This window comes from Scyliorhinus canicula, chromosome 9 (assembly GCF_902713615.1).
Source record: "Scyliorhinus canicula chromosome 9, sScyCan1.1, whole genome shotgun sequence".
NCBI classification, from domain to species: Eukaryota; Metazoa; Chordata; class Chondrichthyes; order Carcharhiniformes; family Scyliorhinidae; genus Scyliorhinus; species Scyliorhinus canicula.
The window spans coordinates 60083814-60111554 of NC_052154.1; the positions used below are offsets into that span (position 1 = coordinate 60083814).

At 46.5% G+C, this 27741-nt stretch overlaps 1 protein-coding gene and 1 long non-coding RNA gene across 2 annotated transcripts in view; one reads left to right on the forward strand and one right to left on the reverse strand.

Moving 5' to 3' along the window:
- LOC119971339 overlaps positions 1-12164 on the reverse strand; it is a 106263-nt gene extending 94099 nt beyond the window's left edge. The window contains exons 1-2 of the long non-coding RNA XR_005461820.1: positions 11629-12164; positions 10900-11019 (exon numbers count right to left, since the gene is read on the reverse strand). This is a non-coding gene — a long non-coding RNA (uncharacterized LOC119971339). The remainder of the gene's footprint in view (positions 1-10899; positions 11020-11628) is intronic.
- The window catches only part of slc6a2 (solute carrier family 6 member 2), a 200712-nt gene continuing 182065 nt past the window's right edge, over positions 9095-27741 (forward strand). The window contains exons 1-2 of the mRNA XM_038806745.1: positions 9095-10100; positions 10880-11011. Coding sequence (XP_038662673.1) covers positions 9809-10100; positions 10880-11011 — 424 coding nt within the window. The 5' untranslated portion in view covers positions 9095-9808. The remainder of the gene's footprint in view (positions 10101-10879; positions 11012-27741) is intronic.

Here is a 27741-nt window from a genome sequence, read left to right on the forward strand (position 1 = left end):
AAATGGGAAAAAACCTGTCACATTGATGTAGAAAGGGGAACATTTGGGGTGTGGATGAATAGAAGGAGTTTTACGCTGCACCAGGCTACATTACACTTGGATTTAATGGCAGCTGAAACTGATGGTTGGAATATCATGTCCTTCCATCGTTTTGAGTACAGACACCATCAGAAACATCCAGGGGTGTGATCCATTTGTATGTTGCAATATTTGTGTTACTGCTTATTTGCCTGCCTCAGGTGAGAGAGAGGTAAGTTGCTGACAGAACATGAAAAATAATGGTTGCCTCATTCTTGAAAACGAGAAATCCAGTGGATGATGCTTTCTTGTCATTACAATTTGATGGGAATATTTCTGCTGACACAACAGTAGCATGACTTGCCAGTTTTTATACTCAATGCCCGGCTAATGAAAGAAAGCATTCTGTATGCTTTCTTGACCACTGTGGCCACTTGTGTCGCCACCTTCAAAGGTCTGTCGACCTGCACACCCAGATCTCTCTGACTTTCTATATTCCTAAGTGTTTTACCATTTACGGTATATTTCCCCTCTATGTTAGACCTACCAAAATGAATTACCTCACATTTGTCCGGATTAAACTCCATTTGCCATTTCTCTGCCGAAGTCCCCAACCTATCTATGTTCTGCTGTATCTTCTGACAATCCTCAACACTATCTGCCGCTCCACCAACCTTGGTGTCGTCTGCGAACTTACTAATCAAGCCGGCTACATTTTCCTCCAAATCGTTTAGGTACACCACAAACAACAGGGGCCCAACCACAGATCCCTGTGGAACATCACTCATCACAATTTTCCATTCAGAAAAATATCCTTCTACTGCTACCCTTTGCCTTTTGTGACCGAGCCAGTTCTGTATCCATCTTACCACCTCACCTCTGATCCCGGGTGACTTCACCTTTTGTACCAGTCTGCCATGAGGCACCTTGTCAAATGCTTTACTGAAGTCCATGTAAACAACATCCACGGCCCTCTCCGCATAAATCATCTTTTTTACCTCCTCAAAAAACTCGATCAAGTTAGTGAGGCACGACCTCCCCTTCACAAAACCATGCTGTCTCTCGCTTATGAGTCTATTTGTTTCCAAATGGGTGTAAATCTTGTCCCTGAGAATTCTCTCCAATAATTTACTTACTACCAACTTGAGGCTCACCGGCCTATAGTTTCCAGGATTATCCCTGTTACCTTTCTTAAACAGTGGTACCACATTAGCTATTCTCCAGTCCTCTGGAATCTCACCTGTCGCCAATGAGGATACAAAGATGTCAGTCAAGGCCCCAGCAGTTTCCTCCCTTGCTTCCCTCGGTATTCTGGGATAAAACGCATCTGGCCCAGGAGACTTATCCATCTTAATATATTTTAAAAGACCCCAAATCTCCTCCTTTTCGATGTTAACATGATCCAGACTGTCCACACACCCTACCCAAGAATTATCGTCCACATAGTCCCTTTCTTCAGTGAACACTGATTCAATGTATTCATTTAGTACTACGCCCATTTCTTCTGGTTCACGCATTGGTTCCCCCCACTGTGCTTAAGTGGTCCAATCCTTTCCCTGGTCACCCTCTTGATTTTTACATATGAATAAAAAGCTTTGGGATTCACCTTAATCTTACTTGCCAAGGACTTTTCATGACCCCTCCTAGCCCTCCTAATTTCTTGCTTCAGTACCTTCCTACTTTCTTTATACTCCTCAAGGGTTTTGATTGTTCCCACCATATAAAAGTCTCCTTTTTGTTTTTGACGAGGTTCACAAAATCCCTTGTTATCCAAGGCTCCCTATACTTTCCATACTTATCCTTCATTTTCTCAGGAATGTGACTTTCCTAAATCCTAATCAATTGTCGCTTGAAAGACTCCCACATGTTCGATGTTGATTTACTATCCAACAGCCGCACCAATCCAAATTCTTCAATTCCTGTCTAATGTTATCGTAATTTGCCTTTCCCCAGTATAGCACCTTGACTCAGGGGTTACCCTCATCCCTGTCCAAAAGTGCCCTAAAATGTACGGAATTGTGGTCACTACGCCCAAAATGTTCCCCTACTGAAACTTCAACAACCTGTCCAAGCTCATTCCTCAATACTAGATGCAGTACTTTCCCTTCCCTGTTGAAACAAAGACACTTCAAACCACTGCATTTAAGCAGACAGGGTGATGTTGTTCTCTTATTTTTGTTGTCTATTTCCCCTTCAGTTTTTACACTTTCTAGTAACGCTCTAGTTCCCACCCCCCTGCCAAAGTTTAAATCCTCCCAAGTGAATCTAACAAACCTCCCAGCCAGGATATTGGTGCCCCTCCAGTTTAGATGCAACCCGTCCTTCTTGTACAGGTCCCACCTGCCACGGAAGAGATCCCAATAGTCCAGAAATCTGAAACCTCCCCTCCTGCACCACCAATTTAGCCACGTATTTAGCTGCACTATCCTCCTATTTCTAGCCTCACTAGCACGTGGCACAGGGAGTAATCCTGAGATTACAACCCTAGAGGCCCTGCTTTTTAGTCTATTGCCTAACTCCCTTAACTCCTTCTGCAGGACCTCATCACTCTTCCTGACTATGTTGTTTGTACCTATGTGTACTTCCATCTCTGGCTGTTCACCCTCCCCTTTCAGGATGTCCTGTGTTCGTTCAGAGACATCCTTGATCCTGGCACCAGGGAGGCAACATACCATCCTGGAGTCTCTTTCCCGTCCACAGAAGCACCTATCTGTGCCCCTTACTATAGAGTCCCCTATAACTATTGCTCTCCTGCACTTTGCCCTCCGCTGTTGAGCAACAGAGCCAGTTGTGGTGCCACTTTTCAGGCTGCTGTTGTTGTTTTCCCCTGATAGGCTATCCCCCCCAACAGTATCCAAAATGGTATACCTGTTCGAGGGGGGGACAGCCACAGGGGATTCCTGCACTGCCTGCCTGCCCTTTCTAGCGGTCACCCACCTGTCTGCCTGCACCTTGAGTGTGACCACATCTCTATAACTCCTATCTATGATGCTTTCCGCCACCTGTATGCTCCTAAATGCAAGGGGGATAGACATTTGATGCATTGATGCGCATTCAGAAAAAATATTGCACACCAATCCCCTTCCACAGATCTTGATTATACATCATTTACATTATAATGCAAAATGTGCTAAACTCTAGAATTACTGTTGTGGAAATTTGTCCTTTAGTTCATTTTGGAAGCCTGAAGGATATTGCTACTGAAAGGACCAAAGCACCGAATCTCTCATAGATTCTTAAAAAGGATAATATTTGTTTTACTTCAGAAATTGTAGTCAACTGGATTTCTGATACTGCCAGTAGGCTGAATTATACCTTTGAAATCTATATTCCAATAATCTAATGGAATTTGAGTATGACTTGTTGTATTGAAGTCTTTAATGAATCTTGCCAGTGTGAAAAATACCAGTGCTCAGGAATGCAATGGTTCTTTATATATTGTCTGGGTTCACAGGCTTCGATCTTCTTGATTCTGAAGCGGGAGAAGGACCCAGGACAAGGTGGGTCATATAAACGTATCTCCCGACTAAATGTAGATGCCAAATTGCTGGCCAAGATTTTGGCCTCGAGGATAGAGGATTGTATTCCAGGGGTGATAGGGGAGGACCAGATGGGATTTGTCAAAGGGAGGCAGTTAACGGCAATGTTAGAAGGCTCTTTAATGTCATCATGATGGCCTCTGAGGGGAGGGAGGTGGAGGTGGTGGTCGCTATGGACACAGAGAAGCCCTTCGACCGGGTGGAGTGGAAGTATTTATGGGAGGTCCTGGGGCGGTTTGGGTTTGGGCAGGGCTTTGTAGACTGGATCCAGTTGCTGTAACAGGCGCCGGTGGCAAGTGTGCGGACGAACCGAGTGAGCTCGGATTATTTTAGACTGAGCCGCGGGACGAGGCAGGGATGTCCACACTTCTCACTTTACCTTGGCCATAGAGCCATTGGTGATGGTGCTGAGAGTGTCAAAGGGATGGAAGGGGTAGTTCGGGGGGGGGGGGATGCGGGGGGTTGGAGCACAGGGTCATGTTGTATGCGGACGACCTACTCCTGTATATTTCTGACCCATTAGGAGGAATGGGGGAGGTTATGCGGATCTTAGGGGAATTTGGCCGGTTCTCGGGGTATAAATTGAATATGGGTAAAAGTAAGCTTTTTGAGATCCAGGCGAGGGGGCAGGAGAGGAGGTTGGGGGAGTTGCCGCTTAAAGTGGTGGGAGTGAGTTTTCGGTACTTGGGAATTCAAGTGGTACAGCGATGGGAGCAGCTACATCAATTAAATTTGGCCCGGTTAGTTGAGCAAATGAAGGAAGACTTTCGGAGGTGGGACATGTTCCCGTTGTCACTGGTGGCGAGGGTACAGACCTTAAAGATGATGGTTCTCCCGAGAGTTTTGTTTGTTTTCCAGTGTCTCCCTACCAAAGGCCTTTTTTAAGGGGGTTAATGTGGTGATCTCTGTATTTGTGTGGGCGGGTAAATCCCCGCGAGTAAGGAAAGTGATGTTGGACCAGAGCCGAGGGTGGGGAGGGTTGGCCCTGCCGAACTTTAGGAATTATTACTGGGTGGCAAATATAGCCATGATCAGGAAGTGGGTAGTGGGGGAGGGGTCGGTATGGGTGCGGGTGGAGGTGGCATCATGTAAGAGCACAAGTTTAGGGGCATTGGTAAGGGCATCTCTGCCGTTCTCGTCGGCCCTGTACTCCACAAGCCCGGTGGTGGTGGCGGCTCTGACAGTCTGGGGCAGTGGCGGAAGCATATGGGAGTGGAAAGAGCGTCAGTGTGGGCTCCAATTTGTGGTAATCACCAGTTTATTCCGGGGAGGTTGGATAGGGGGTTTCGGAGGTGGCAGAGAGCTGGGATTGAGTGGCTGGGGGATCTGTTTATCGATGGGAGCTTTCCTTGTTTGGAGGATTTGGAGGAGGAGTTTGACTTGCTGGGTGGAAATGGGTTCTGATATCTGCAGGTGAAGGACTTTGTACGAAGGCACGTTTCGATCTTTCCGCTTCTACCGCCACAGGGGATACAGGATAAGATAGTTTCAAAAACGGAAGTGGGGGAGGGGAAGGTCTCGGAAATTTATAAAGAGCTCATGGAGTGGGGGAGAACCCAGATAGGGGAGATGAAGCGCAAGTGGAAAGATGAGCTGGGTAAGGAGCTAGAGGCGGGTCTGTGGGAGGATGCTCTGAGTAGCGTCAACACGTCCTCATCATGTGCCAGGCTCAGCCTGATACAATTCAAGGTGGTCCACCGGGCACATATGATGGTGGTCCGGATGAGCAGGTTTTTTATGGTAGAGGACAGGTGTGTGAGGTGTGCAGGAGGGCCTGTAAACCATGTCCACATGTTTTGGGCATATCCGAAGCTAAGGGGATTCTGGCAGGGATTTGCCAACATCAGGTCCACGGTTTTAAAGACAAGGGTGGCACCGAGTCCAGAGGTGGCGATTTCTGGAATGTCGGAAGACCCGGGAGTCCAGGGGCAAGAGAGGCTGACGTTTTGGCCTTTGCCTCATTGGTAGCCTGGAGACAAATCCTATTTGCGTGGAGGGACTCGGAGCCCCCGAATATCGGGGGTATGGGTTAGCAGCATGGCTGGGTTTCTCAGACTTGAGAAAATTAAGTTCGCTCTGAGAAGATCTATGTTTGGGTTTGTCTGGAGGCGGCAGCCGTTTATCGACTTCTTCGGGGAAAACTAAACTGTTAGCAGATACAATAAGGGGTTAGGGAAGGAGGGGGGTAGGGGGAGTTAGTTTAGTCTAGTTTAGGCGGGAACAGCAAGAGGGGGTGGAGGACTATTGGCTGGGTATGGTTCTTGGTTGGGGGGGGGTTACGTACTGAATTATGTTTACATTTGCATTTGTACCTTTTGTTGTTATACAACCATAAATGCCTTAATAAAATGTTTGTTAAAATAAATATATATTGTCTGGGTTGTCCATATCAAACACTTCAGGAAGATATTGGAGTGGAATCAGCGTAAAACTCTCCTAAACCTTGAAGCATGTTTGTATTACAATTGTCGGCATTCTACTGAGCTCTCAGGTGGACAAGGTAAATGAGAACGCCAGCATCAATGATGTTTTACTACACTTGGTTTTCTATTATAATTTAATGCCGTTGGATAAGGAACTGATCTGAGACGATCAAAACTTAATTTCTTTTTCATCTTTACAGCAAACAGAGAAACAAAACACCATCAACCCCCAGAGTGAGACAGTTTTAGAATTTCCCTATTGTGCATTGGACTAATAAGACTACTTTGAGCGATTTTAAATTGCCAAATTTCCCTGATTTTGTATGAGTGGTAACAAAGAAAAAAAAAGGTGTATGGCATTTTAATATGCTTTAACAATGCACCGTGCTGATGGCTTAAAAGTAAACGTTTTAGCGAAGCATAAATGTCTTTCAGCATTCAAGATAATTTTGTTAACTGTGTTAGAATCAAAAGATCAGCCCTGACCCCTCATTTCCATCGACGACCTCCTTTTCCTCTCCTGAAGTCTTAAATATGCTTCCACTCCTCAAATCCATGCCAATTTTCCCCGAATCTCCATATTTGAATCCCTCCAGTTAGGTTTCCGGCCTTGTTATGGCATCAAAAGGCTCTCATAAAATCACAAATGGCATCTGATATCATAGAATTTACAGTGAAGCAGGAGGCCACTCGGCCCATCGAGTCTGCACTGGCCCTTGGAAAGAGCACCCCACTTAAGCCCATGCCTCCACCCTATCCCCGTAACCCCACTTAACCTTTTTTTGGTGGGTACTAACGGGCAATTTAGCATGGCCAATCCACCTAACCTGCACATCTTTGGACTGTGGGAGGAAACCGGAGCACCTGAAGGAAACCTCGCAGACACGGGGAGAACGTGCAAATTCCACACAGTGACCCAGGCCGGGAATCGAACCTTGGACTCTGGAGCTGTGAAGCAACAGTGCTACCCACTGTGCTACCATGCCACCAATGACAAAAGTAAACAATTCTTCCTTTTCCTTCTAGACCTGTCTGCCTCTTTTCATAAAATTTACAGTGCAGAAGGAGGCCATTCGGCCCATCAAGTCTGCACCGGCACTTGGAAAGAGCACCCTACCCAAGGTCAACACCTCCACCCTATCCCCATAACCCAGTAATCCCACCCAACACTAAGGGCAATTTTGGACACTAAGGGCAATTTATCATGGCCAATCCACCTAACCTGCACATCTTTGGACTGTGGGAGGAAACCGGAGCACCCAAAGGAAACCTACGCACACACGGGGAGGATGTGCAGACTCCGCACAGACAGTGACCCCAAGCCGGAATCGAACATGGGGCCCTGGAGCTGTGAAGCAATTGTGCTATCCACAATGCTACCATGCTCTCCCAACTTGTTTGGCCACATCATTGTCCTCTAACACCTCTCCTCTGCCATCCAGCTGGGTTGTACTGCTCTCCCTGAGCTCTATTTTTTATCTTATTTTATTGAAACAGCTGCCAAGGCTCAAAGATCTTGAATTCACTTCCAAAACCTCTCCATCTCTCTCTTTCCTCCTTTCATTCTCTGTTCCACAAGGAGGCAATTATATTAGCTGCAATATCATTGCATGTGTGTGAGGGATGAGGGGGTGAGCTGCCTGGTAGGTAGGGGGGTGGGGGTGGTGTGGGTGGGGGGGGGGTGGTTGTGGGGGTGGGGCGGACAGTTCACCTGGTAACTACTAAACATTACTTTCTCACGCCTTAATGTTTGCAGAGAACGTGACTGTCTCACTGACTTTTTAATAACATTAAAATGTAGATGCTAGTGACTGGAATTTCGCAAATATGCATCTTTTTAAACCCCCCCCCCCCCCCCCCCCCCCCACCGACCTGAGTGGTGCTGACCTTTTGGTATAATTTGGGTCTGCTGGTTCTGTATTGTATAAGCAAATACTGACCTCAGGATGATGTGGCCTGAGTTAGCATGTCTCTAATCTGCTTCGAGATTGCCATCGTTTATGGATTTCACATAGTGGAAAGCAGGACTGTGAGATCAAGTTGGGGCACGTGCAAATTGAAAATAGCAGTAAAAATAAAACCACTATTTTAAATTTAGGTCCAAATTGTCGAGATGACCCTTTTACATGCAAAAGGGCTCAGTATTGAACGATAGACGCTAAATGATGTTTTCCTGCCTTTTCCATGAAGAGAGAGTACATCTGTTACCAGGAAGCTGGGAAACAAGCGAAAGGGAAGCTTTGCTTTCGCTTATGTCCACTGGCTATTGGGTGGAAGAAGTTTGTAACCGAAAACACATCTAATGGCTGACTATGTATTCCCACATTCAGAGAGATGAGCTGTATTAAATGTGTCTCTGAATTTCCACCATGTTACAAGCGTCAATGGCCCAAGGGCAATATTTGTCTAATCATTACAGGGAAGGAGAAATCCGTGAACATTGTTTTAATACCGTAATGCCTTTAGATATGAAGTACAACTCAAAGCTGGTTACCATACAATGAAAGCATCCCACAACTAAATCTTAATGCCAACAAAATTCATCCCCACCCCTACTATTAATTGGGTTTTATTTGTTTTAGTGTAATTTTCAGAAGAGTATCGGTCTAATTGTTTTGGAGGCGGCTGAGTTACTTCAATCAACGTCGGGCGCCCCGACACAGCCAACTGCTGAGTTTCCTGGGGGTCAGGAGCGGCGCTCGCAATCCCTGGTCAGTGCCGTCCTGCAATGTCGGCGGGATTTTCACGGAAGGTAACTCTCCAGAATACCGGGGCTAACTTGCTGCGCGCGCGGCTCTCTGGCGACGAGACATCATTGACTCTGCTCTGTGAACCGCGGCGGGAATGCTCAACTGGAAGCTGTGTGGGGACTGGGTGAAGTTAGGTGCCACCTCAATGCGGATAGATTGATCAGGGAGCCTGCCGATTTGCTGGACTTTTCCTAGTGAGGGAAGTAGAACAAAAACCTTTAACCATTCAGAGACTGAGGCACGTTTAACATTTCTGGAAGACTGTTAAATTAACCCCCCCCCCCCCCCCCCCATAAATGATCTGTCGCAAGTGAAGATAAACGTGACTGAAGTTTGTGTAAATATTGAAAGGCTGGCAGGTGCTGGAGGTGGGAATGAATGAAATTGGCTGTGGTGAAAAAGCCAACGGAAGGTCCCGGCGGCGTGTGCAACAGGCATCGAGAGGTTAAATCTTAAACGTGCCAGATTTCTTCTTTTTTTTTAGAAAGAGGGTGTTATTAAATTTAATGCAATCATGGGGGTTGGGAAGGATACGCCCGCCTTAAAATGTAGTGTGCGGATGCACGAGACGGATGGGGACGGGTTCAGAACACACAGAATTCAAGTGGTGGCACTGTGTGGCAAAAATACCGACTTCGGACCACGTGAAGTGAGTGGAGCCTGATTTCAAAGCTGACATTTAACATCGTGTGCAGATCAGTGTCTGTCAAACTTCGATCGGAAGCAAAAGACTTTTCCAGACTGTGTGGGGATGCCAGACTGAAGGACACGCGTCCCTGCCTCCTCTCGGGTGAAGACCTGTTGCTTCGGTTTATTTCGCTCACCAGATTTTTTGGGTTTTTTTGTCACCATGTTTCTGCTAAGTAATAAAGCAACTGTTGCCATTGCACGTTCTGCCTCCAAGGCTGGCTGCCACTGAGGGACGTGTAGTCAGTGTGGGGTTGTCATTACTGTGGGGGCTATTTAGGGGGTATCAGGCAGGATACTTAACATTTTGGTTGTGTGTGTGTGTGGTGCTGTGTGTTTTAATCTCAGTTTGCCCCCTGAACATTTGCCACCCTTTCTCCGCGGAGGTAGGATGAGTAAGCAAGTCCTTGCTGACCGGGGGCTGGCATCTGTTGCCTTAATGAAAGAGTGCAACAAGGTGGAGAAGAAGGACACGGAATTGGTCCTGAATGTGCTCAATGGGGTCCAGTACACCAACACTGCCATCATCAACAACTCCCCCCAGTTCCCAGCCGCCGAGGGAGACACAGAGGAGAGGGAAACCTGGGGCAAGAAAATCGACTTCTTACTCTCGGTGATCGGTTTTGCCGTGGACCTGGCGAATGTGTGGAGGTTCCCCTTTCTGTGTTACAAGAACGGAGGCGGTGAGTGAGACCTTTCCCCCCTCCCTCCCTTCGTTTTTACTCTTCAGTTGCTGCTGGGATTACTTTAATCAGAGATTCACATTGAAACCCATTTGTCCTAAATTGAAATCCGGGTGGTGTTAAAACAGCTGAGATTTCCGGGTTAGGTGCTGAATGTTTAAATGAAAACGACTGTCCATTTAATGCCTCTTTTTTAAAACAAAAGACCAATGTTAGATTGAATCTGAGTGCACCTCCCCACCCCATCCATAGACAATGCAGCTATATATGGGACTCACTTTAGACCCAAGCTGACCAGCCCAATGCTGCCCAAATACCGGGTTATTCATGTAAAATTCAGCCGGCGCTACTGAGCAAGGGTGGGAGAGAGGACTGTCCTAAATTGGTATTTTTTTAAATAAATGAGGTTGGCCATTGCTGGAGGTTCTTGCGATGAATGTTCTCCTCGCTAGAATGGGGCAATAACCCCCCCCCCCCCCCCCCAATGGGTAACAGAAGTCCACACTCAGTTCCCATGGGCTCAGCCTAGTTATCGGTGGGGTTCACCAATTTGCTCTTTATCCCAGGCAGGGACATGCGAAAAGGGGAAATGTTTGTCTGACGTTTCATTGAACTGATGGTTCTAACTTTCCATTGGTGAAATGTTAAGAGCAGATCTGACCTGGGCGAAGCGGCGGTTAGTTCAGCAATCCCTGCTTTTCACAGCGCGCCTCTTGACACTGTGCCATTTCCCTCCTTTGCTCGGTAACTAAACGACTTGTATTCTTCCTGTTTTACAGGTGCATTCCTCATCCCTTACCTTTTCTTTCTGTTAATCGCCGGAATGCCTTTGTTTTACATGGAGCTAGCATTGGGCCAGTACAACCGAGAGGGTGCAGCCACCGTCTGGAAAATCTGCCCCATCTTCAAAGGTGGGTCTCTTAAATGGAAGACACAATAATCTTTATTGTCACAAGTAGGCTTACATTAACACTGCAATGAAGTTACTGTGATACATTAATGTACATATCTGCTTATATTCCCCTCGAGCTCAGTAAGATTGTGGGGGTGGGGGAACGGCATTGTTCTGGGTAACTCACTTCAGATTTATTTCCACACTCTCAGGACCTGAATTAACACTCAAAGCTGTGATACACACATAGAGCTGGCATAGGAAACCAAGGGTTTGCTATCCCATCTTGCCCCTGGTCACGAAACATTCCGTTCATCACAGATCTTGTCTGCTTCTTGTACTTACACACTCTCCGAGTGAGTTTGCCCCTCCATGTCTGTGCAATCTCTCTATGATCCGAATGGGCGGGAGAGTTTCGTGGGCTCCCACAGCCCAACTGATAGAGGTGCACCCAGGAGAGTGACAGCACCAGAATACTGGACACATTCCCAGGCGCCCACCCCTCCAAAAAAAACAGGGGAGGTGAAGGTCAGGCTGATCTCTCTAATGGGCATTGCAATTGCATTTGCGCATTTCAGATTAAATTTAGTCAATAACTATAAAGAATATCAAGGATTAAAGCCAATGGATACCCACCATTCTGTAACAGATGGGGAGACAGCGATCCCCCTTTACATTCAAACCTTGCCATTCCCGACCGTCTTGGTGAACGATCCCAGAACTCAATGATCAGACAGAAAGTTGTCCACGTGTGCTGAATTACCCGGCCTCCAGGCTTTACCGTGGCTTCAAAATCAGCTCCGCCCAAAATGAAAATGTAACATTTCTGGTTGCTTTTCCCTGCGCGCTCTCTCCCCACCAACTTTTCCCCGCATCTTCCGGCTGCTCGCACCGGCGGGATCTTCCGGTCCCGTCGGTGGCGTTGGGGTGCATTAAAATCCCATTGAGGGCGGCAGGGAGCGTCTGAACCCCGCCGTGGGGAGGCCAGGGAACCTGGACGGTGGGAGAGTTCACACTGATCTCTAACTGAGGTCCCTGAAGCGTTTCTCAGACATACCGGCCACTGCCCCAACCTCAGTCGCTAACTCAATTCCCGCTAACGCCCAATTTTGTAAATTTGTCCCAGTTCAGAGTAAGATTCGCTCGGGGCAGTCGCTGGCTTCCACTAAAAAAAACCTCAAATCGCTCAGCTATTTCTTTTTGCATCTGTGAGTGTATCATGCAGATTCCTGATAACGTTGTGCTTTCTCGACTGCTAACATTGATTAAATTACTTCAAATAAAATGACTTTGGATGTTAATAACATTAACATATGATCATATATTCAACTGAAATATTTGATAGATCTTGATAATATCTTGTTCTAAAGTAACAAGCGTAGTTCAGGTAAACCATTTTTTTCATTATTTCGTGGGATGTGGGCATTGCTGGCTAGGTCAGCACTCATTTCCCATCCCTATTTGCCCTTGATAAGGTGGTGTTGAGCCACCCTGGACTGCTGCAGTCCTTGTGGTGTAGGTACACCCAATGTGCAGTTAGGGAGCACGTTCCAGGATTTGGAACCAGCCACAATGACTGATCCACCATCGATTTCTGAATCAGGTTAGTGCACAGCTTGGAGGGAAATTAGCCGGTGCTGGTGTTCCTATGTATTCGCTGCCTTTGCCCTTCTAGGTGGACGAGGCTGCCAGTTTGGAAGGTGCTGTTGAAGGAGCCTTGGTGAGTTGTTGCAGTGCATCATGTAGATGGTACACACTGCTGCCATTGTGCGTCAGTGCTGGAGGGAGTGAATGTTAAAGTTAATGGATGGCATGCTAATCAAGTGGGCTGCCTTATCTTGGATGGTGTCAAACTTCTTGAATGTTGTTGGAGCTGCACTCATCGAGGCAAGGGATTATTCCTAGCTTGTGCTCTGTACTTGGTGGACAGGTTTTGGGGCGTCGGGAGGTGAATTATTAGTTACAGAATTCGCAGCCGCTGACCTTCTGTAGTCAGACTATTTATATCATAGAATCATAGAATTTACAATGCAGCAGGAGGCCATTTGGCCCATCAAGTCTGCACTGATCCCCGGAAAGAGGACCCTACTTTTTTTTAAAATGTATTTTTTTTACAAACATGCATCAAAACAGGATACAGCAAATAAACACCCCAGGAAACATACTTCCCAACATTCAACTATACAGTCTGTACAGAATTTTCCCCTTTTTCACCATCCCCACACTCCCCTGCGATGAACAGCTCCTCAAACACGGTCATAAACATCCCCCACCATTTCTCAAACCCCCCCTGCTGAGCCCCTTAACTCATGCTTTATCTTCTCTAACCGCAGGAAGTCGTACAGGTCACCCAACCAAGCCACAACCCTCGGTGGCGATGCTGACTGCCACTCCAGTAAAATTCACCGCCATGCAGTCAGAGAGGCGAAGGCCTCGACATCGGTCTTCCTCCTTTCCATGAGCTCTGGCTTCTCTGAAACCCAAAATATCATCAGCAAAGGTCCACCTCCTCCTTCAATATCCTGGCTAAGACCGCGAACACTCCCGCCCGGAATGTTCCCAATTTTACGCAATCCCAAAACATGTGCGCATGATTCGCTAGCTCCCGCCTACACTTCTCACACTCATCTGCTATCCCCTGAAAGAACCCACTCATTCTTGTCCAAACCATATGCACCCTGTGCAGCACCTTAAACTGTATCAGGCTCATCTTTGCACAAGTGGAAGTCGTGTTTATCCATCACAGTGCCTCACTCCATACACCCAATTGATGTCCTCTCCCAACTCCGCTTCCCATTTCTCCTTGATCTTCACCAGCCGCTCACCTCCCTGCTCCCCCAGCCATCTATATATATCCCCAATTCTATCCTCCCCTTCCACATCCGGAAGCAGTAGTCGCTCCAGCAGGGCGTATCCCGGTAAACTAGGGAATGCCCTTCAGACCTTTCGCGCAAAGCCCCTAACCTGCAGATACCTGAACTCACTCCCCCTCGGCAGCTCTACCCTCTCTCTTAGCTCCTCCAGACTATCGAACCTTTCCTCCAAATACAAATCCCTCACCTTCACCAGCCCCATTTCCGTCCACCTCCTGTATACACTATCCATCCCCTCTGCTCAAACCCATAATTCTCGCACAATGGCGTTAGCACCAAATCCCTTCCACCCTAAAATGTCTCCTCAACTGATTCCATAACTTCACAGTAGACTACACCGGGCTCCCTGAACACCGACTCGGAGCCATTGGCAATGCTGCCATCACCATAGCCCTCAAACTAGATCCCTGACAAGATTCCTTCTCCATCCTAACTCTTCTCCTTCCCACCACCGCCGCACCTTGTCCACATTCGCCGCCCAATAATAATGAAGCAAGTTCGGCAAAGCCAAACCTCCCTGCTCCCTTTGCCTCTGTAGCAGGGCCCTCCCCACCCTCGGAACCTTCCCTGCCCATACAAAGTCCAAAATGATTGTGTCCACTTTCCGAAAAAAAGCCTTTAGTATAAAGATTGGGTTGCCTAAAAGATAGACAAGAACTTCGGCAGAATATTCATTTTCCCACTTGGACCCTCCACGCCAACGTTAAGTGAAGTGTATCCCACCTCTTAAGATTCTCTCTGGCTTCCTCCACCAGCTTCATAAGTTCCACTTATGGAGCCCCATCCATTTCCTCACTACCTGAGTCCCCAAGTACTTAAACGTATCTCTCGCTACCATGAATGGCAAAGAGCACCCTACTTAAGTCCACACCTCCACCCCTGCATTCCCGTAACCCAACAACCCCACCTAACCTTTATGACACACTAAGGGGCAATTTAGCATGGCCAATCCACCTAACCTACACATCTTTAGACTGCGGGAGGAAACCGGAGCACCAGGAGGAAACCCACGCAGACATGGGAGAAAGTGAAAACGCCACACGGCCAGTGACCTGAGCCCGGAATTGAACATGGGTCCTGGAGCTGTGAGGCAGCAGTGCTAACTACTTTGACACCGTGCCGCCCCATTCAATTCTGGTTCAAGACTATTTCTGGTTAATGATAACTCCCAGGAGGTTGACAGTAAGGGATACGACAATGGTAATGCCATTGAATGTCAAAGGAAGCTGGTTAATTTTCTCTTGTTGCAGATAATAATAATCGCTTATTGTCACAAGTAGGCTTCAATTAAGTTACTGTGAAAAGCCCCTAGTCGCCACATTCCGACGCCTGTTCGGGGAGGCTGGTACGGGAATTGAACCTGCGCTTCTGGCACGTGTTTGAAGCCAATGTTTCATAGAATTTACAGTGCAGAAGGAGGCCATTCGGCCCATCGAGTCTGCACCGGCTCTTGGAAAGAGCACCCTACCCAAGGTCAACACCTCCACCCTCTCCCCATAACCCAGTAACCCCACCCAACATTAAGGGCAATTTTGGACACTAAGGGCAATTTATCATGGCCAATCCACCTAACCTGCATATCTTTGGACTGTGGGAGGAAACCTGAGCACCCGGAGGAAACTCACGCACACACGGGGAGGATGTGCAGACTCCGCACAGACAGTGACCCAAGCCGGAATCGAACCTGGGACCCTGGAGCTGCGAAGCAATTGCGCTATCCACAATGCTACCGTTACTCACCATTTATCAGCCCAGGGCTGAATGTTCTGCAGGTCATGCTGCATATGGAACAGATGGATTCAACATCTGAGGCGTTGTAAATGGTATTGAACATTGCAATTATCAGCGGACATCCCCACTTCTGACCTTATGATTGAGGGAAAGTAATTGGGTAAGCAGCTGAAGATGGTCGGGCCTCGAACACTACCCTGAGGAACTCCTACAGTGGTGTCCTGGGACTGAGATAGTTGACCTCCAACAACCACAACCACCTTTCCTTGTGCCAGGGATGACTCCAACTTTGGCACGGTGGTTACTGCTGCCTCACAGCACCAGCAAACCAGGTTCAATTTCGACCTTGGATGACTGGAGTTTGCATGTTCTCCCCACGTCTGCGTGGGTTTCCTCCGGGTGCCCTGTTTTCCTCCCACAGCCCAAAGATGTACAGGCTAGGTGGATTGGCAATGCTAAATTGCCCCTTAGTGTGCAGGGATGTGTAGGTTAGGTTGCGGGGACAGGGTGCGGTGGGCGAGGAAGTGGACCTGGGTGTAGACTCAATGTGCAAAATGACCTCCTGCACTGTAGTAGTTCTGCAGAACATGTGGAGAATTTTCAGCTTTATTCCCATTGACTACAGTTTTTCTAGGTCTCCCTGATGGGCTCCTTAATAAGACACTTGGTGAAATGCTGCTTTGATGTCAAGGGCTGTCACTCCCACCTCACTTCTGAAGTTCAGCTCTTTTTTCCATGTTTGGACCAAGGTTGTAATGAAGTCAGATACTGAGTGGCATGGTGAAATCCAAACTGAGCATCAATGAGCAGGTTATCACTGAGGAAGTGGGGCTTGATAGCACATTCAAAGACATTTCCCATAATTTTACTGATGCTCGAGAGTAGACTGATGGGATGGTTAATGGCTATGTTGGATTTCTAATGCTTTTCATGGACAGGTCATATCGGAGCAATTCTCCATACAGTTGGATAGATGCCAGTGATGTACCTGAGCTGGAGCAGCTTGGTTGGGGGACACTGCTAGTTCTGGAGCATAATCTTCTGTACTATTGCTGGAATATTGTCAGGGCCCAAAGCTTTTGCAGTATTCAGTGCCTTCAGGCATTTCTTAATATCATGTGGAGTGAATCAAATTGGCTAAAGGCTGGCATCTGTGATGCTGCCGTCTTCAGCGGGAGGCCAAGATGGATCTACCATTCAGCACTTCTGGCTGAAGGTAGATGGAAATGTTTATCTTCTGGACTGATGTGCTGGGCTTCCCCAGCATTGAGGACGGGGATATTTGTGGAGCCTCTTCCTCCACTTAGCTGTTCAATTGTCCATCATCGTTCATGACTGGATGTGGCAGGACTGCAGCGATTTTATCTGATCCATTGGTTATGGGGTCAATTAGCTTAGTTTATTTCAGGCTTCTTCCATTGTTTCATTTGCTGGTAATCCTGTGCTATGGCTTCACAAGGTTGACATTTAATTTTTATGTATGCCTGGTGCTGCTTTTGGCATGCCCTCTTTTTACTTAATTGATCCAGGGTTGATTCCCTGGCTTGGTGGTAATGATAAGAGTGGGGGATATGCCAGACCATGAGTTACAGATTATGGTTAAATACAATTCTGCTGCAGCTAGTAGCCCACAGGGCCCTATGGATGCCCAGTTTTGTGTTGCTAGATCTATTCAAAGCCTATCTCATTTCGCACAGTGGTGGTGCCAAGCAATATGATGGATAGTATCCTCAACGTGATTATGTGACTTCATCTCCACAAGGACTGTGTGGCGGTCACTCCTACCGATACTGTTATTGCCAGATGCATCTGAGTCAAGGTCAAGTAAGTTTTTATTTCTTGCTGATTCCCTCACCAGATGCTATAGATCCAGTCACGCAATTATTCATTCAGATCTTGGTCAGTTGTGGTATGGCCAAGCCACTTTATTGAAGTCCAGAGTAAATTCTGTATAATTGCCTCAGTGATTCTTCCAACTGGTGTTGAACATGTAGGAGTACTGATTCGTCAGCTTATAGAGAAGGTAATCTGCAAGAGGGTTTCATTGCCCATGTTTGACGTGATGTTGTGAGACTGCATGGGATCCATAACCGATGTTGAGGACTTCCAGGACAATTCCCTCCCAACTATATACCACTGTGCCACCACCTCTGGTGGGTCTCTCCTACCATTGGGATAGAACCCACCCAGGGATGGTGATAGTGGTGGCCAGGGCAATGGCCATAAGGTATGATGCAGTGAGTATGATTATGTCAGGTTGTTGCTTGACAAGTTTGTAGGACAGGTCTCCCAATTGTGGCACAAACCCCCAAATGTTAGTAGAACATAGAATTCCTACAGTGCAGAAGGAGGATATTCGGCCCATCAAGTCTGCACCGACCCTCCAAAAGAGCATTCTACCGAGGCCCACTCTTCCACCCTATCCCTATAACTCGTGCATTGATCATGGCTAATCCATCTAACCTACGCATCTTTGGACTGTGGGAAGAAACCGAAGACTGCAGAGGAAACCATGCAGACACTGGGAGAACATACAAGGTGTGGAAGACTTGCAGGCCTGACATGGTTGGTTCTGCCATTGTCCTTTCCGGTGCCTAGGTTGATGCCGGGTGGTCCAGTTTAATTCCATTTTGCCCCTTGGTTATTGACCCCCCTACTGATATAAAACATTTCTTCCTATCTACCCTATCTATGTCCTTCATAATTTTGTACACCTCGATCAGGAACCCCCGCAGCCTTCTCTGCACTAAAGAGAAAAATCCCAGCCTCTCTTCAGAGTTGAAACATTCCTGCCCAGCAACACCCTGGTGAATCTTAGCTGCACTCTTTTGAGTGCAATCACATCCTTCCTATAGTTTAGCAAACAAACTGTACACAGTACTCTAATTGTGTCCCATCGAGCGTTTTATAAAGCTCCATCCTGCTCTTATATTCTCTGCCTCTGCTAGTAGAATCAAGTATTCCATATGCCTTTTAAGTCCACCTTATCTATCTGCCCCCTGCTACCTTCAGGCCCTATGGACATGCACCCTAAGGTCCCTCTGGCCCTCTGTGTTTCCTAAGGTCCTCCTGTTCATTATGTATTCCCTTGCATTATTAGTCCTCCCAAAATGCATCACCTCACTTTTCAGGATTAAATTTCGTTTGTCAGTGTTTGCCCACCTGACCAGCCCATCTATATTATCCTGTAACCTAAGGCTTTCCTCCTCACCACCAATTTTCATGTCATCTGCAAACTTACTGATCATGCCTCTCACATCCATGTCTTGATCATTAATGCACATTACAAACAGCAAGGGACCCAGCACCGATCCCTGTGGTACACCACTGGACACAGACTTCTAGTCATAAAAACAACCTTCTACCATCACCCTTTGCCTCCTGCCACTTTGCCAATTTTGGATCCAATTTGCCAAATTTCTCTCGATCCCATTGGCTGTTATCATCTTTTTTTAAAATTTAGAGTACCAAATTATTTTTTCCAATTAAGGGGGAATTTAGCGTGGCCAATCCACCTACCCTGCACATCTTGTTTTGGGTTGTGGGGGCGAAACCCACTCAAACACGGGGAGAATGTGCAAGCTTTACACGGACAGTGACCCAGAGCTGGGATCGAACCTGGGACCTCGGCGCTGTGAGGCAGCAATGCTAACCACTGTGCCATTGTGCTGCCCTGGCTCTTAACTTCTTCATCAGTCCCACATGTGGGACCTTGACAAAAGCTTCACTGAAGTCCATGTTCATGGCATCAACAATATGGTCTTCATCTACACACTGAGCCACCCCCTAAAACAAATCAATCAAATTTGTTGGATATGATCTCCCCCCATTGCTGACTATCACTGATTAATCCTTGCCCCTCCCAAGGGACGATTAATTCTGTCCCATAGCACTTTTTTCAATAATTTCCTTACTACTGATGTTCGACTCACTGGCCTGTAATGATCTACTTTTACCCTACTTCCTTTCTAGAATAATAGTCCCACATTGGCTGTCCTCCCGTCCTCTGGCACTGCTCCTGTTAATTTGAAAATTAACATCTGAGCTTGAGCAATCTCCTCCCTTTGGGAAGCATGGTAGCATAGTGGTTAGCACAATTGCTCCACAGCTCCAGGGTCCCATGTTCGATTCCCGGCTTGGGTCACTGTCTGTGTGGAGTCTGCACGTTCTCCCCGCCTGTGCATGGGTTTCCTCCGGGTGCTCCAGTTTCCTCCCACAGTCCAAAGATGTGCAGGTTAGGTGGATTGGCCATGCTAAATTTCCCTTAGTGTCCAAAATTGCCCTTAGTGTTGGGTTGGGTTACTGGGTTATGGGGATAGGGTGGAGGTGAGGGCTTGGGTAGGATGCTCTTTCCAAGAGCCGGTGCAGACTCGATGGGCCAAATGGCCTCCTTCTGACTATAAATTCTATGACCTATGATCTTATCTCCCAGCAACCTATGATACATCTCATCTGGGCCTGGATACTTATCCACTTTTAATCCAGCTAATACCTCCTCCCTCAATGCTAATCTGTAAAATTATATCACAGTCCTCCTCCCTGCTTTCTATGCCTACATTGTCCTTCTCCATAGTGAACACAGATGCAAAATATTCATTTAATACCTCACCTATGCCTTTTGGCACCACACATAGATTGTCACTTGGTCCCTAATGGGCCCTACTCTTTCCCTGGTTACCCTCTTGCACTTAATATACTCATGAAAGACCTTGGGATTTTCCTTTATTTTGCCTGCCAGTGCTTTTTCAGACCCCTTCACTCTCCTGTTTTTTTATGAACCCTCCCCCTTCACTTTCTATACTCCTCTTGGGCATCCACTGTTTTCAACCCCCTTTATCTTCATAAGCCTTCCTTTTGTTGTTTATCGAATCCTGTATTTCCCTAGACATCCAAGATTCTCTCTACTTCCTGGTCCCACTCTTTACAGAAGATGTTGGCTTTGTCCTCTCTCTATTTCCTTGTTGAATGACTCCCACTGCTCTGAGGTGGTTTTTCCGACAAGTAGTTGCTCCCTGACTCACTTTGGCCACATCCTGTCTCATTCTACTACAATCGACCTTCCCCCAATGCAGATGCCTTATTTCCGGTCCATCTTTGTCCTTTTCCATAACTACCTTAAATCTTCCTGTGCTATGGTCACTGTCACAGAAAAATGCTTCCCCCCATTCCACCCCCCCCCCCCCCCCCCCCCCCCCCCCCCCCCCCCCCCCCCCGCCAAATTAGTTTCAACCACCGCTCCCCTCCATCAGACTTGTACAGGTCTCACCTTCCCCAGAAATGGATCCAGTTATCCAGGAATCTAAAGCCCTCCCTCTTGCACTATCTCTTCAGCCAAGCATGAATATTCTCCATCCTCCTATTCCTATATCTACTAGCACAAGGCACCAAGAGTAATCCAGAGATTACAACCTTTCTGAGCATTTTCTTTCATTTTTGCAAGTGTGGGTATGACAAATCCATTCCTTGTTTCAACCTGCTTTTCAATATGCTACCTAGCTCCCTAAATTCTTGCTGCAGGACTCATTCCCCTGTCCATCTGTCGATACCAATGTGAACCACGATCTCTGACTTTTCGCCCTCCCTCTTGAGAATGCTCTGCAACCATTCAGTGACATCCTTGCCTCTGGCACCAGGGAGGCAGCACACTATCCTGGAGTCACACTGCCTATCTGCACCCCTCACTATTGAGTCTCCTACCACAATTGCTCCCTCCCCACCCCCACCCTTTGTACAGCTGAGCCACCCACAGTACCGTCAACTTAACACTGGTTGCACTCCCCAGAGGAACATTCACCGTTTTCCAACACATACAAACAGTTCTTGAGTGAGATGCACTCTTGGGCTTTCCTGACCACCTGCCTGGTGGTTACCCATTCCCTCTGACTGCACTTCTTTAAACTGTGGGGTGAGCATGTGTAAAAGGGTGCTATGCACGAACCTCACAGCCTCGCGGATGTACCGCTGTGCCTCCAGCTAATGCTTAGGCTACAAAACCCGTCTCTCAAGCTGGTCAAACCGCTGGCACTTCCTGCACATTTGGTCATCCAAGGAGCATCTCGGAATTCCCACATGCCGTGCAAAGCACGGGACTGAGCTTCCCAGGCATAATTTTAGTTAAAAAGAACTCTTAAGTTAAATTTAATTCCAGATAGAAAACTATTTAAGTTATTTAAAAAACAACCAGAACTCTTTCTTTATGTAGCTTTAAATTGGAGAACGTGCCCACTGCTCACCAATCAGCTCTCTCCCATGTCCTCTCTACTCCTGCACCAGGGCAAGTTTAATTCCCACTTTACTCCAAATTCCCAAACACACTCACTCTGGCTGTGTCTCACTCAGGATATGCTCCCTCCCAACTGCTTGTGCACAAATCGTACTGTTTCATGATTATATGGATCATTTTACGCAACAAGAAAATGAAATTATTAAGCAGTTTATACTAAAGACAAGATCTGCATTCAAAGCAATATTTTTTATACAAAACTAAGACTAGCAATTGGGCTTCCTGGCCTGGAGATCATTTTGTACAAAATAATTATATTGCTTAAGATTTACATTTTTTTAACAAAATAATGCAACAAAGCTACAAACTAATACTGCACCCAAGCACAGAAGTGGAAAAAAAACCGATTCAGCTTTAGAATTAGAATTAGAACAGTACAGCACAGAACAGGCCCTTCGGCCCTCAATGTTGTGCCGAGCAATGATCACCCTACTCAAGCCCACGTATCCACCCTATACCAGTAACCCAACAACCCCCATTAACATTATTTTTTTAGGACACTAAGGGCAATTTAGCCTGGCCAATCCACCTAACCCGCACATCTTTGGACTGTGGGAGGAAACCGGAGCACCCGGAGGAAACCCACGCACACACGGGGAGGACGTGCAGACTCCGCACAGACAGTGACCCAGCTGGGAATCGAACCTGGGACCCTGGAGCTGTGAAGCATTGTATGGACCAGGAGAACTTTACCCACATGAGCATAGTATGGACCAGGAGAACAATATCACAATTGGCTTAATACCATCATTTTATGATCCAGCCTTCTCTTCCTGGATTCCAGACCACCTGCACTCATGTAGGAACAAGGAATGGATTTGTCATACCCACCCTTGCAAAAACGAAAGAAAATGCTCGGAAACACCCTACAAGAAGTTACAGGCACAATGCAACTTAACCTCAACCCTGGCGCAAGGCAGAACCACAATTATAAGTAAAGGAGAGGAAGAGAGAACTGGCAACAGTAACTGCAGGGGCAGAAAATAAAAGGAAGAAGAGTGAAGAAACAGACCCACACGGCTGTCCCACCAGATGACAACACCCACCAGTGAAGAAGAGAACATTCCACACAATCAACAACGGGGGCGACCCACCTCCCTAGGGGGGGAAAAACCCACAGGGTAACCACCAAGGTACAGAACTCGACCCACCCCCTGACCCCTGCATACCAGAGAGAGAAGAAACAAAGCACAGCCCCCCAGAAAGCCCCTCACCATGCTGTTAGAGAGAGGCATCCTGAGCTCCCCAGCCCCGGGGGGAGGGGGGTGGTAACAGGATAACAGCCACAGCACCAGGCCTGGCCTAGACCAGCACTAATTGGCACAAAAAATTATACCCCAAAGCCTCCAGTGCACAAGAGGGAAAATAAACATGCACACTTGTCACGCCTGTACTTTTCTACCCAGAGCAACGCATCACACGAGGTTGACTATTCTAGCCCTGGCCAAGGGAGCTTCCACCCGAGAAGAAGAGGAATCGTCAAGACACCCAAAAATTAGGTGCCCCTCCACCCAATCACCGAGCCAGATCAGGATAAGAAAACCAACACCATGCTCAGCTGAATGAAGAGATGACCAGGTGAAAAGAAAACCCCAGAGAGAGGACACTCTGCCTAGCTTGAAACACCCACCATCGCGGAGGGGAAATACAGAGCAACCTCCCACCTCAACCGCTGACAAAAGCCCAAGGGAGGAACATGAAAAGAGACCCAAAAAGAAGAAGACAAAGAACCCCAATTCTCTCCAGGGTTCAAACTCTGCCTGCGTCAAATAAGGATGAAGACGCAGATTCTTAATTCAAAGAATGCACAAATCCAAAAGAAAACCCAAATGAAATGAAATGAAAATCGCTTATTGTCACAAGTAGGCTTCAAATGAAGTTACTGTGAAAAGCCCCTAGTCGCCACATTCCGGCGCCTGTTCGGGGAGGCTGTTACGGGAATTGAACCGTGCTGCTGGCCTGCCTTGGTCTGCTTTCAAAGCCAGCGATTTAGCCACGTGCTAAACCAGCCCCAGTTAAAATGGGTTAGCTTTAACAGGGAGGGTTATCCTCAATCTCAGTGAAGAACAAACTAATCCTACCAACCATATCCACCCACCCTTTACCCAACCCGCTCCACACATCATCTTCATAAACGAGATAGGGGGTGACAAAAGTCACTCTCTCCCCTAACCACAAAGATACAATTACCAGAAGGAGTAGAACTATGCATAAACCACATATCACATAACTGACTCAAAATGGTCTTAGGAACACAGGATAACAAAATAAAGATGGCCAACGAAGCAGGTCATTACGCTCAGATTTCGCACTCCCCTTCAGGAAAACAAAATGATAAAAAAAGTAAAACAATACGATCAATAGGGAACAACAGTAAGGATTCTCGAAGAACCGCAGGGTAAATGTCAGGATAATGACTTCTTCCATGTTGCATGAGAAGGCAAAGGATAAGGCAACATCAACGAGCACTCTCCTGGATCCTGTGCAACTCCCAGTTGGGCCCCAGCCCAGCTCCCTCTCTCTACCACAAAAAAACGAGGATATACGCATTTTCTCTCCACTCCTATGCCTTGTGATGTTACCATTCAGCCAAAGACCTGCTCAACAGATCTTGTTTGGAGTGTTTATTTTTATTTCTAAAAATACATGTTTAAGCATTTGCACTTCTATTGTAATTAGATTGTGTTCAAAGCAGACAATGACATTTGCATGGCTGCTAATTTGTGGGGACATTCCTTCAGTTAATTAGAAATGTACCCATTGTTTATTAACATAAATGCCCATCAGAGAGATGAAACCAATTAGGCTTTGCACAAATCCATGTTTTCAAGTATTTAGCACTGCATTACTGTGCTCTTAAGTGTACATCAGCTGTAGTCAAAGTAAATCTTTTTTTTTTAAGACCTCTTTCCCATTCTTCTGTTAAAACAGAAGTACCCAGGTTTTAGAAATATCTTAGGAAAATACTCAGCGATGAACCAATGGCAAATTCTCAGTTTCAGCAAAAGGATGCTTTCCCCAGCTGAAATTGTACCTCTTGCTGATTTGGCAGGTAAATGCCCTCTAGGGTGCAGCACTGAGCCACAGCGTTCAAAGTGATCCGCTCTTTCAGATAGGACGGTGACAGGCAGACTTTGCAACCTGTCCATCCTTCAGTGCTTTGACGCCAATAGATATTGCAAAGTTATACTCCTAGATTTTATGGAATATTTTTCCCTGTTTATCCCGTTGGAGGGAAACCACCTTTTGTACATGAGACATAGGAGCAGGAATATTCAACCCTTCGAGCTTCTTCTGTGGGATAATGCCTGATCTGTATCTAACTCCATCTACCTGCTGTGTCTCCCTATTCCTCAATACCCTTTTTGAATAAAGATCTAACAGTCTCAGATTTAAAGTTATGAATTTAGCTGACATCTATTGTTTTCTGTGGGAGAAAGGTCCACACTTCTACAACCCTGTGAATGAAGATGCGCTTCTTAACTTCTCCCCTGAATAATCTGTCTCTGATTTTGAGATAATGTCCCCTTGTCCCAGATGCCAGTACCACTCAAAAGATTTTCTGTCAAGCTATCTATTCAAAATCCTAAAAACCTCAGTTCAGTGGCTCCTTAGATTTAGATTTATTGTCACGTGTACCAAGGTACAGTGAAAAGTATTGTTCTGCGTACAATCCAGGTGGATCATTCCATACATGAAAAACATAGGAGATACGATAGATATCACAATGTTAACACATAGACATCAGGTGAAGCACACAGAGTATCGTGCTACGACAGTAGAGAAGATGTGTAGAGAGATCAGTTCTGTCTATAAGAAAGTCATTCAGGAGTCTGGTAACAGTAGTGAAGAAGCTGTTTTTGAATCTGTTCGTGCGTGTTCTCAGACTTTTGCATCTTCTGCCTGATGGAAGCGGTTGGAAGAGAGAATAACCCGGGTGACAGGGTCTTTGTGACACTTTCCCAAGGCAGCGGGAGGTGTTGACAGAGTCAGTGGATGGGAGGTGGGTTTGTGTGATACACTGGGCTGTGTTCATGACTCTCTGTAGATTCTTATGGTCTTGCACCGAGCAGTTGCCATACCAGGCTGTGATGCAACCAGATAGGATGCTTTCTATGGTGCACCCGTAAAAGTTGGTAAGAGTCAATGTGGGCATGCCAAATTTCCTTAGTTTCCTTTAAAAAATTTTTTAAAATAATTTTTATTGTCACAAGTAGGCTTATATTAACACTGCAAAGAAGTTACTGTGAAAAGCCCCTAGTCGCCACATTCCGGCGCCTGTTTGGGTACACAGGGAGAATTCAGAATGTCCAATTTACCTAACAGCACATCTTTCGGGACTTGTGGAAGGAAACCGGAGCACTCAGTGGAAACCCACGCAGACACTGGGAGAACATGACAGTGACCCAAGTCAGGAATCGAACCAGAGACCCTCGCGCTATGAAGCAATAGTGCTAACCACTGTGCTACCTTGCCGCCCCGTGAGGAAGTAAAGGCGCTGTTGTGCTTTCTTGGTCGTAGCATTGATGTGGGTGGACCAAGACAGATTGTTGGTGATGTGCACACCTCGGAATTTGAAGCTGTCAACCATCTCCACCTCGGCCCTGTTGATGCAGACAGTGGCGTGTACGATACTTCGCTTCCGAAAGTCGATGACCAGCTCCTTAGTTTTGCTGACATAGCCCATCCATATTCAAGGGAACACAGTGCAGTTCTTGTGATCTCCCCTTGTAAGATAATTCTTGGAAACCCGAATCTGCACTGCATGCCTTCCAAGGTCAACATATCCCTTCTAAAGTACGGTGCCCAGGGCCATACCCGTACATTAGAGGTGGTCTAACCAAGGCTTTGTACAGTTGTATCAAAACTTCCTCTCATTTGTCCTGTTCCCCCAGTTACAAAGGTTAACATTCCAATCCTGTTTTTGATTAATTTTGTGTACTTGACGACTATATTTTAGTGCCTTGTGCACACGGACTCTTGAACTTCTTTGGACGTCCAAAGTCCGAATTCACCATTTACCTGCTACTCAAAGTGCAGCTAAAAGTTGGCTTATTTTAGGGGATGGGCATGGGGCGGGGGTTCAAACTGGATGTATAAATGTTATTTTTAAATTTCTCACTTTCCCAATGCAATAAATGTGACAATTTCACTTTAGGCCCCATTCTCTACTGGGTGGTCAGATCAAAATGATGTACGTCCCTGATATCCAATGTGCTGTGGCATTTGGTCAAAAACATTTTATTTGAATATGCTGCGCCAAATGTGAATGGCAGTATCCAGCAAATCCCCACCCCAGCAAAGTTAGTTCCATATGTGGCAGTGGAGACCAGGTCTTAGTCATGTTTGATGCTCCCACTGGCCCAAATATAGCCCAAAAACAATGGCAATTCTATGTGGAAAAATTCAGGCCACCCAATCCATGAATAAATCAGGATTAGTATCTGCTGAGTTAACTAATTGCTGGCTTCAGTGGGGGCATTGAATTGGCCTCACTGTTTCTTGGCGTACAGCAAAGAAATCCACCAGGATTCTTGCTATCCAATAAGCCTATGCTGCAAAGTGCTGGTGGTGGATAGGATCAGCACCAGTTATTGTGCACTCCGCAATTGACCAGTTTGTGAACATTCACTTTCTAGGATCACACATGAAAAATAGTTAAAAGTGTGTATTGGCCCCTGGAATTTCATCTTAGTAAGAGTCACTAGATAGAGTCAAGAGACAAAATTAATTAAAAATTAGTTAAAATGATTGCATTTCACAACTGGATTGTAAAACTTCCATTCTTCTATGTGCTGTTTTCACGTTAAAAGTTAGAAAGATAGTTTTGACACACCTGTTAAAACGTTCGATAGTGAAAGA